The 11,891-nt window shown below is 37.1% G+C and overlaps 2 protein-coding genes across 4 annotated transcripts in view; both read right to left on the reverse strand.

The window, feature by feature from the left end:
* The window catches only part of LOC106869814 (2-(3-amino-3-carboxypropyl)histidine synthase subunit 1), a 103,760-nt gene that overhangs the window by 44,795 nt on the left and 47,074 nt on the right, over positions 1 to 11,891 (reverse strand). The gene's annotated exons all lie outside the window — the stretch shown is intronic.
* LOC128248157 (neuropeptide FF receptor 2-like) lies at positions 9,580 to 11,330 on the reverse strand. The gene has a single exon (XM_052968959.1). It carries the CDS (start codon positions 10,878 to 10,880, stop codon positions 9,957 to 9,959), a length of 924 nt encoding a protein of 307 aa, XP_052824919.1. The 5' UTR covers positions 10,881 to 11,330; the 3' UTR covers positions 9,580 to 9,956.

Raw genomic sequence — 11,891 nt, forward strand, 5'->3', positions numbered from 1 at the left:
TGTCACTCCTGCCCACCACTAATCCCCTATAGAACTCCATGGTAGTACTTTCACAAACCATGTTGCCTGACTGGCAAAAAGTTGTGAGTTCTTGCCAAAACTCCAGGTGCCAAGCTACCTTTCTTGGTCTATGCTTGATACATGACTGTAGCTCTGTGAATGAGATGAGATGCAGAAAATCCTGCTTGACAAACAGTGATCACACCTGTTCACCATAAAGAAAGTGCTGGAGATGCTGTAGCCTCAGCACATGTCAGCACATCATTAGCTATGGCATGCCCAGTCCTCCACTCAGTGGCTGTTGACAGTAGATGGACCATCTGACGAGTGGAACACGACTCTTCCACAGAAAGCAAAAGAGCAAGCATTCCACCTTGGTCAGCCACGAAGCAGGGCAAGGGATGACAGTCAGGCGGTAGAAGATGACGGAAGCAATGTGCACATTCACCACATCTGCCCGAGTTTTCAGGGACAGGTACCTCTCTGCCCATTTGTGGGAAAGAGTGTGCATACTTGACGTACTGAGCAAGTGATGCTGAACAATTTCGAAAGACCACTCAAGTGATGCCACTATACATTGCAGTGATCCAGCCTCTGAAAATCGGACTGAAGTTGGCCTACATCGAGAACAGCCTCCAAGTATAGATGGTCGACCCTGTCAAAAGCTTTTGATTGATCCAAATTGATCGGAGCCCCACCCATACCAGGGTTCTTCCCTACTCTCTCTATCATGTAGCACACGAAATGGAGGTTGTCAGGAATAGATCTGTTTGGAATAGCGCATGCCTGTGCGTTACCAACCAACTGACGACAAGCGGTAACCTCTTGCCTAACACCTTTGCCAAAATTTTATAATCTGCATTTAGCAGAGTTATAGCCCTAAAATTATCTAATTGATCCCCTTTATTTGAATCCTTTGTCAGCAGCACCACCACATCATCTCCTGTTCTGTTGCCAGTTATGAGAGACATCTGCTAAGAGATCACTGAACAAGCCTGGCATATGAAGACCATCAAACCCTGAAGACTTCTCTCTTGTGCAGGCCTTCATCATGTCCCGTATGTCTTTGGCTGTTATCGAAATTCTGCAGAACTCTGCATCCCTGGCTGAAAGCCGTGGCATGCCGCTGAAGTAGGAGGCGAAATCCACCTCCATCCCCAACACTGTTTAACGAAACGCTGTTGAAATTCCATACTTGTCTTCTTGGACTCATGTAGAATATACCTGTCCTGGCTCAAACAAGGCCAAATTCTGGCTTTGTTGCCATGTTGCACCTCTGCCACCTGGGCCCATTTCATGGACTAGCTTGCTAACCTGGTTTCTGAATGCTTGACACTAGGAAAGATGCATTCAGCTTCCAGTACCCAGGGCTTTGCCAATGGAGCCAATCTAGGTCAATTTTTGCAGCCCCCTTTCCTATCAGCTATTCCCACCCTATCCAGGTGTGCATCCAAAATAGCGTTTCAATTGCGCACTAGAACTAAAGAGTAAGACATCTCAAGGAAAACCTCCAAACGGCTGAAGAAATCTGGCTGCCCAGTCCCAAATGGGGCGTATACAGCAACTAGTCTGTAAGCACCAGCAACTTACTTTCTGGGGGTCCAGGAAGATTGTCCATACCTTGAGATTCAGAGTTTTCCTAAACAGCACTGCTACTCCCCCTTTACATTAGAGGTACCCACGTCTTGCAGGAAGCTCATCCTGATGAGTTTATACACCTCTATAGGCATCCGCACCAACACCAATCTTTCTGGCACTTGAAAGGTGCTAGTGCCAAAGATCACACCCTCTCTCTCAACATCCTTCCTTCATGATAAGAAGTCCATCAATTGGACTTCCTCACCAGCTCAAAGTTTGGTGTTTGTGTGGTTGTTTGTTGCTGTTGGGAGTGCTTTCTTTCGGTCAGTTGTGGCAGTTGGGGTAGTGTTAGCGGTACTTTTTTTATTGTTGTGCTGGAGAGGTTAGTGATGTTGTAGGTGTGTCTGTGGTAGTTGTCGGTGTATTTTCTATGTTTTTTGATGTGTGTGTTGATGTGGGACTTGATGCATTTTTGTGATTCCTTTCTGTTATTTTTAGTTTTTATGGTTTCCCCTCATTTTCGCTGTGTTGTCAATGAATCTGAGTCAGTGGAATCAGGGAGTAGGTCAATGGGGTTGAAGTAGATGGAGAGCTTCATTGAGGGAGCCTGGGTGTTGAGTGTGTTCTTATATGTTGTCTCTTCTGCTGTTAAGGCGAGTAAAGCTGGTGCATCAGTTCTTGGTGTTGTTGATGTTGCTGGTGCTGCTGAAGTTGCTGGTGTCGCTGCTGTAACTTATGTTGTTGATGATGCTGTTGTTACTAGGATTGGTGCTGCTTTTGTTACTGGTCGTTCTTGTTGAGGCTTTTGAGGACCTGGTGTTGGCAGTAAGGGACAACCATGGTTCCTTGTCTTCTGTCATATCAAACAGGTGGCACCGTAACCTTCTACCCTCCACTGTAACATGTAATTCTTCCACTCTTGGGAAGTGAATGAGGTCTGGTTTTCTTGGGAATAGCTTCTGGTTAAATGTGGAAGAGTACCTCCACAATGGTCCCAGACCAATTTTCATGTCGTGTCCTTTTGACCTCCATGAGGCTGTTGCTCCCTTCCAAAATGATCGCTGCGAGAATCCACCACAGGTTTACCTCTGGTGGTATCGCAACTATCTTTATGCGCACCACCCTCCTTAAATAGGATGGATGAAGCATATATTCTTCAATCCGACAGGAAACCATGGAGTGTTTGGCGGCCAGAGCTTCAAATTTAAAGAGCAGTGAAATGCCTGCAAACTGTTTAGCCTTTGAAATATGAAAGATGTCTGGCATTATTTCTTTCAGTGCATCTTCCACATCTGCCAAGCTCACTATCTCTGGCCACTTTGTGTTTATGGAGTGAGCTAAGGAGCAGTAGAGCTGCTCAGAACCCACACAAGGGAAACCACATTAATAATGGTCAGTAAAAAATATTTGCAGGATCTTTTCTGTTTGGCTGCCACCTTTCAATTTGTTGCAAATTCATTTCAATTGAAATTTGGTGGGAGGGGACAAGTCAATTACATCAAATCCAGTATACAACTGGTACTTAATTTATTGACCCCGAAAGGATTGAAGGCAAAGTAAACCATGATGGAATTTGAACTCAGAATGCAGTGACAGGTGAAATACCACTAAGCACTACATCCAACGTGCTAAATGATTCTGCCAGCTTGCTGCCTTACTACTACTACTACTACTACTACTACTACTACTACTACTACTACTACTAATAATAATAATAATAATAATGATAATAATAATAATAATCATTCTACTCAAGATACACAATACTTGTAATTACACTCGACAATATGCAACTCTGGGTTTTACACGGCTCACCAACTCTCCCTTACACTCTCTGTGCATGTTCATTTATATTGTGGGACAGTCCATTAGGAGCCAACCAAATAGAAGTGTTCTACTTCCACAAAACAATCATTCTACTATCTATGGTACTACGTGACAGCTGAAAACATTCAAGAGCAGAATAGGCACATATTACACCCACACTTGTATACTTACCTCCTTGTCCCTAGACACACAGATCACTTCTATTCTTTATTATCTTCTTTGCTCACATTATTTCTACCAATCATCTCCCTGCTGAGCCTTCAGCCACTATTCTCTCTCCTTCATTACATTCAAATAATAATAACAATAATAACAATAACAATAACAATAATAATAATAATAATAATAATGAGAAAAAAGAAGGAAAAAAAAGGAAGAAGAAAAAAAAGAAGGAAAAGAAGAAGAAAATGCTTTCTAATTGATGTATCAATACCAGCAGATGACAACGTTTCCCTAAAAGAAATGGAAAAACTTTCAAAATACAAAGACGTGGAAATAGAGGTAACTTGAATGTGGAATCTAAAAACAGAAACAATTCCTACCATAGTAGGCGCCTTAGGTATAATAAAAAAATATTCAGACAAATACATAACAAAAACACCAGGACTTACAAATATGTATAACATACAGAAAATTGCACTACTGGGTACTGCACACATTCTATGCAAAACACTTTCAATACAGTAACCATAAGAGCATCACAGCAAACCACAGCACATACCCAAGGCACACAGAGCTGCGCTTGGTAGTGAAGTGAAAGCACGTTATAAAAATAAAACTACTGAATAATAATAATAATAAATAATAGTAGATGGAACAAACAAGTCAATGCTGTGGTCATGGAGTGTTACTACCTGAACAACCCTGTAGATGAAAATGGTGTTCGTATTAGGGGATACTGATAACGTATGTATGATCAACGGAGAGAAAGCGAATTGTTTCAACTCACGGAAGAGAGATTATGTGATCAAGCTAGAGCAATAAGAAAAAAATCGTTAGTTCACAGAAGTAGAGCTCAATGCTATCAAAAGACGGGTATTGGAAAATAACATCAGAGGAAAGGATGAAAATACAGTTCTCACTGATAAAAGTAATCTCATAGCGGAAAACAGATGTGAGATATCTAATAAACCACAGGAAAGGAACAGTGATATCTTGCTCGATGAGAGGCATATAGATGGTCTGGAAGATGACAATAAAACTAATGGTGACATGACAGATGGGCAAAAGGCAATCTATGACAGAATAAAGGCCAGGCTACAGGAGAACGATAGCAACATTATTTGCAACCATAAAATAGTTGATCGGTGGAAACTGAACCAAGAAATGAAAAATGTGAATGAAATTCTGAAATACATAACGACTGGGTTATGGCATAGAGATAGCAATATCGCAGGAGAGGTAAGTTAATTATATCAAACCCAACATTCAACTGGTACTAATTTCATGGAAGTTCAAATGATGAAACGTAAAACTAACCTTGGTGGAATTTGAACACAGATCATAAAACCAGAAGAAATGCTGCTCAGCAGTCTTTCTGGCAGGCTTACATTGACCCCAGTGCTCAAATGATGCTTATTTCATTGCTCCTGAAAGGATGAAATGCAAATTTCCCCTTGATGAATTTGAACCCAAAACATAATGACAGATGAAATGACACCAAGTGTTTTGCACAGGGTGCTAATGATTCTTCCAGGTCACTACCTTAATAATAATAATAATAATAATAATCCTTTCTACTATAGGCAAAAGGCCTAAAATTTTGGTGGAGGGGGTAAGTCGATTGCATTAACCACAGTACTCAATGAATACTCATTTCATTAACCCTAAAACGATTATCACAACGCATTTCTGCAAGAAATTGTCAATGCTGGTCATCACTTTTACTAGTTTTTTTACACCTGAAGATCTGAACAAAACCAGACAAATCTCCTGCATCCCATTTCATGTGGGATGTGCCTCATCGTCTCTATTTCCCAGAACAGTGACAAAGAATCAATGTACAGAGGGAAGATGACATCCTTGAAGGATTGACTGCCAAAATACTAAATGGCTCTGAGAGGTAGCCATTCACCTTAACCACTAAGAAAATATTGCTACACACAGCTGTAATCCAGCCCCTGAAGAATGTACTGAGGCTAGCTGTTGTGAGGATTGCTGCCAAATATTGGTGGGTGACCCTATTGAATGCTTCCAATTGTCCTGCATTATCACCCTTGTTTGGGTCCTTTCTCACTACAGATCTTCTACATCCTACTTCATGTGTGCTGCACCTTAAGGCCACTAGTTTCCACAGAGATGGCTAAGGAGTCAGTGCATACAGAAGAGAAGGTGCAATTGACCTGAACTGATCAGAGCTCACCTACGCCATGTTCATTACCCACTTTCTCTATGATGTATTGCATGAGGTGGATGTTGTAATGCATTGATATGTTCAGGATACTGCATGTTTGCATATCATCAGTCTGACTATTGAAGACAAGTGCAAAATTCCTTGCGAACATCTTGGCCAAAATCTTGAAATCTACTTTGAGCAAAAGTTATGTACCAAAAATTATAGATGTGGTCATCCTTGTTTCAGTCTTGCCTTGTCAACACTACTGTTGCAAGTTTTGGTATCCACCTGTCAAAGGGTCATCTAACAAGCCTGCTATATAAATGTATACAGACCATACAGTAACCTATCTAAACAAAGTGATTTGTCCCTCATGCAGCTAGATATTGCTGGAACATTGTCTGATTTTCACAACACTCTCCCTCCATTGCCAAGAGTTACAACTCACTGATGAGGTGATCATTGAAGTCCATTGTGCAATCAGGGACACCACTTGTTCTGGGTGATCTTACAGTATGAGTCCTAAATATCGGCCTTTTCTGTAAAAAATGTCTTCGGCGATCTTTACCAAAGATCAGCCTTTTCCATAAAAAGTGTTGGAGAGAAACAGGGAAACGATGTCATAAAAGCGAAAGACATACAGAGAGTGTGATTTATTTTGAAGGGTTTAGGGTTAGGATTAGGGTTTGGGTTTTAGGCTTTGTGTTAGGGAATTCTGTCCCTAACCGTAACCATAACCCTAAACACTAACCGTAACCCTAAAACCCTAACCCTGACACTAAAACCCTAACCCTAACACCGTAGTGAAGTTCGTGCAGGTGTTACAGAAAAGGCCGATCTTTGGTAAAGATCGCCGAAGACACTTGTTACGGAAAAGGCCGATATTTAGGACTCGTACCATAAGATCGCCCTTGTTCTGAACAGTGAAATACCTAAGAACAGCTGCAATACTAATAGTAACAAATTAGGAAATTGTAGGTTTTTGAATCACCCTTCCTACTTAAGTTGGGATGCTTTAATCCTAAGTTGAATCTGCTAAGTTAAACAAAGCAGGATGCGTATAAATCTGTAAATATATATATGTAGAATACCACACAAACTATGACATATTACTTTGATAGCTCTCTGTGGATGTTCACTTCACATCATAATTGTATTTGTGTAAGAACTCAACTAAAACAGAACAAATATCATCTCCAGAATACAAGTTTGGATTATAAATGACGTTAAGGCACGAATCAAGTTCCTTGATTAATATTGCTATCTTCAAAACTATAAATCTGAGTGTTTGGGATGATTTTTTATATTAATTGCTTACTAAACTGCTAAATATCCATTTTCCCCTTTTGAACACTGAAATTTCTTTTCTTCTTTCTCCAAAGGTGAATTATTCAAACCCCAAAGAATTCCTCCCAACAAATAGCTATGGTGCTCTCCAACTATTTCTGCTCATGATCAGAGCTGCACAAATCATCAGCCACTAAGGAATATGCTCAACCGGTTACAGTCAAACAACTGACAAGCAAATCTGTGGTATTGAGCAGAATATTTGTCACGGCCCATCTTTTATACTAAAACAAAACATGTATATGATAACACTTCCAATCAGTTAAGATCAGAAGCATTCTGTCTGGAACACCAACAATTCTGCCAGCTCACAGCTTTAATAATAATAATACTAATAATACTAATACTAATAATAATAATAATAATCCTTTCTACTACAGATACAGGGCTTGAAATTTTGGAGGAGGGAGCTAATTAAACTACATCAACTGCAAGTAAAACAAAACATGTACATGATAACACTTCCAATCAGTTAAGATCAGAAGCCATGAGAGCCTGCCTCTGGTATTGCATCAGGGTATTTATTATCATTATTTGTTGCTATTGCAGTGTTTAATCTCATAGCATAAGTATGTTTGGCAATCATTTTGGATGTGAAAGTGTAGTGTGCTTAAAAACATTTTCTGAAGATTTTAAAATAAATCTCATGTTGTTTTTCTCTGTTTCTGCACATAAAGGAAGGCTTTCATTACATGATAGTAGGTTATTTTTACAAGTTTTTTTAAAGAAAAATTAATTTAATAATGCTTGAATGAAACCTGTCTCAAAAAGAGAAGAAAATAACATCTACACACAATGCAAGCCAAATTTAATAATAAAAACAACAGCAACTATAGGCATATGTTCTAGAGATTTTAAAACAAAAACAAATCTATTTCATGTTGATTTTCTCTTTTCCTGCACATAAAGGAAGGCTTTCCTTACAAGACAGTAAGTTATTTTTACAAGTTTTTTTAAAGAAAAATTAATTTAATAATGCTTGAATGAAATGTGTCTCAGAAAGAGAAGAAAATAATATCTACACACAATGCAAGCCAAATTTAATAATAAAAACAACAGAAATAAACCTTTCTACTATAGGCACATGGCCTGAAATTTTGGTCAAGGAGGATAGACTATTAACATTGACCACAGTGCTTGACTGGCATTTATTTCATAAACTTCCAAAGGATGAAAGACAAAGCTGACCTTAATGGAATTTAACCCTTTTGTTATTGTATTTATTTTGAGATGCTGTGTTTCTTTCAATTACTTTAAATATAACAAAGAATTTAGTAAAATAACTTATTTATCATTCAGCCAGTGTTAGGAATATAAATTGTGACAAACGTTTGGTGGAAGATTTTAATTCAAAACTTATGAAAACAAGACATTTGTACTCAGAGCCAGAACTGGTTTCAGCTGGGTTGGTAACGAAAGGGTTAAACTCAGCATGTAAAAACAGATGAAATGCCACAAGCATTTTGCTCAGCATGCTCATGATTCTACTAGCTCAACACCTTAACAACAATAATAATAATTTCTAATTTAGGTACAAGGCCAACAGTTTTGATGAGTGGATGTAAGCTGATGCCAATTTCCCCTGTACTGGAATGCTACTTTACTCTATCTAGCACTGGAAGGTTAGATAAAATGAAGGATTTGGCAGGATTTGAGCCTAAAGAGCTGGAAAATAGGTCTTTTCACTTAGGAGTGATGTTGAGCTAAACAACAACAAAAACACAGTAAAAAAAAAATATGTAAAATTCAACGCATCCATTAACTACAATCTCCAAAGCATAAAATTACTAGGCTTGACAATAGGATGCATTTCATAAACTGAATATATCAAACATATTAACACACACACACACACACACACACACACACACACACAAAACTACAATACATTGTAAGTACTAAAAACATGAGAAAATGTTGAAATGTGAGACAATGAGAACAACGTTAATTGTAACTCTAGAAGGGTTTATTTCTTAAAAACATATGAAAATTGCTAATGACGTATGTATAACACAATACTGAAGATTTTCTGCTTACCAAAGAATATCAAACATTTACATCGAAAAAGAAATTTAAGTTGTCATTATTTTTGAAATTGTTTCAGAGTTGCTAAAACACAGTAGATTATTTTTAAACCGTTTATCTGAGAAATGTATTGTACTAAAGAAGTGAATGCATTGTTAGGGACATATAATGTGCATATGTAACATGTCCATATTAGTGCAGATATCATAGATTGGCCAGTCTAAAAGTTCTGAGATTAGAAAGATGATACAAAGACAGGAATAGCATGGTACTGTGCAGGAGACGACCTGACCAACAAGCTGAAAAATGGGAAAGTGGATGCAAGAGTGATGATGAAGATGCTGATGATGACAATGACAACAATGCCAAAAATTTTGTTTGTTTTCTCAGTATTTTTGTAAATACAAATTCAACACGTAAGTCAGAAAGTATAGGATTGAAATAATTTTGTTTAAAGTAGAACTTACATAAACAGTTATGTTCCTATAGAAAGTTTAAAACAACGGAATCCAGAGTAAGTATGTAATAGAGAGATTGTTTACGTGTTTGAATAGACCTCTCTGATAATAACCTATCTTGAATTGACTCTGGGTCAAGGATAAAAACAGCATATCTTAAAATGTTCATATTTAAATTAAAGCCTTCCAATTTTATGAAAGAAAATGTAATTCTCCAAAGATCAGAAAAATAATGGAAAAATTAGTTATTTCATTAAAAATACCTCAAACTTTTCAATATAACACACACACACACACAAACAAAATGTTGGAAATGGTCAGCAAAGAAAATGTTTCTGTCACTTGAAAGTATTCCTCCTTGTTGAAAATGTGGTATAAACCAAATCCTAAAATTTCTCTTCCATTTCAAAGACAGTTTTATCCCGAGTAAATATATTTACAAAACTTTTTCGAAATATTTTGTTGCAGAATCCATACACCATGGGATTTAAGGATGAATTTAGTATCCAAGTACGATATAAAACTACTTTCAAAATCTGCAACAAGTTAGAATCTTTGCAGAATGGATACGAGACACAGAATAGTAGAGTTGGTGAAAAACTGACAAAATACAAAACAGAAATTGAGATAAGCACAATGTTTGTGCGATTGATTCGTTCATGTTCCGAAGTTTCTTCTTTAGTTTCTTTTTTCTTGAAATGCTTCTTGATCGTTTTCCGAACAAATGAATAAAGTACAGTCATGCTGAGGACAACGATACTGTGAATAATCAATGCTATGAGAGCATATAACCAGAGGAATGGTCTTCTGAAGTCACTATTACATATGATATAGATCATATGTTCATGAGAAACGGGAACACTATCAGTGTATAAAACAGGTGGCAGGACAAATGCAAGTGCTGTAATGATTGTGAAAATCATAAGAGAAATGCACAGCTTTGGAGTAATTTGTATGCTAGATGGTTGACATATCCTTCTGAATCTTTCAATGGCAATTATAAGAAGAATGAGGGATGACATGATAGAACAGATGAAGATAACAAACTTGTATAATCTACACAAATATTTTGATTGAATTGCTGGGTAAAGTTCAGCCATTTCCAGAGGCATTCCAAAGATACATCCAATGAGATCAATGACAGCTAGTAGAAGGATGAATGTTTCTACATTGCTTTTCTTGGATTGGCGTACATAAATATATACCACAAATATGTTACCTACAAGTCCCACAATTAGGAAAAAAGGTATGATACTAAAAACAACTAATCTTGAAAGCAAAACAGGATCAGACAAATGGGTTGCATTCATGTTGAAATAAATGTGTAGCTTCCAGTAAAGGATGTATAATATATATATGTTAATTATTGAAATGTATATACGTGCATATGTTCATATATGTGTATAAATCTGTATAAAAGACTTGAGATGCAATAATTTCAGATATGTACTTGTAGGTAAGCAACTTGATTAGTGCATTAACACCGTTTGTAATCCAAACTTGTATACTGGAGATGATATTTGTCTTGTTCTGTGCCTGCAGTTGAGTTCTTACACAAATACAAATACAATGTGAAATAGCATCATCAGAGAGTGTTTTGTAATATTTTGTCTGATAAATTGCTTATATAGATCAACAGATTAATATACATCCTGTTTTATTTCACTAATTAGATTGAAAGTAAATCATCACGACTCAAATATGTACAAAATTAAGAAACCTAAATGATAAGAACATTTTACAAAATTACATTGTTTAATGATGAATACTAGAAGCACAAATAGTACTGGATAAAAATTGTTGAGTTATTTCTTCACACTTTTTACATTCTAAGCCCAAACCTTGCTGAGGTCAACTTTGCCTTTTAAATCTTTATGATTGAGAGAATAAGGTACCAGTCAAGTACTGGGGCCAATGATATTGACTTACACCCTCCTCTTAAAACAACAGGCTTCATATCTAAATCAGATTTCTCTATCAAATATAATACTTATTTATTCACATTCTTTTGAAATAGTCATGCTTGTAGCTTTTAGGTTTCAGTCTCTTTTATTATTATTAATATTACTATTATTAATTCCTTTATCGTCATTGTTGTCATCATTACTATTATTCAAATATGAATAAGAAGCAGCTTGAAGGATATAAACAATATCAAACAGACATACACAATGTATTTTTCTAGTTTGGGTGCCCGCTGCAATTTATAGGCATAAGAGAGTATATTCTCATCAATTTGTCTGATGTTAAAACACCTGGAAATCACAGACTATGACTCCCAGGTGAATTTAGGCAAATTGATGAGAATATACTCTCTTATG

The sequence above is a fragment of the Octopus bimaculoides genome, chromosome 6 (genome assembly GCF_001194135.2).
Source record: "Octopus bimaculoides isolate UCB-OBI-ISO-001 chromosome 6, ASM119413v2, whole genome shotgun sequence".
Classification (NCBI taxonomy): Eukaryota; Metazoa; Mollusca; class Cephalopoda; order Octopoda; family Octopodidae; genus Octopus; species Octopus bimaculoides.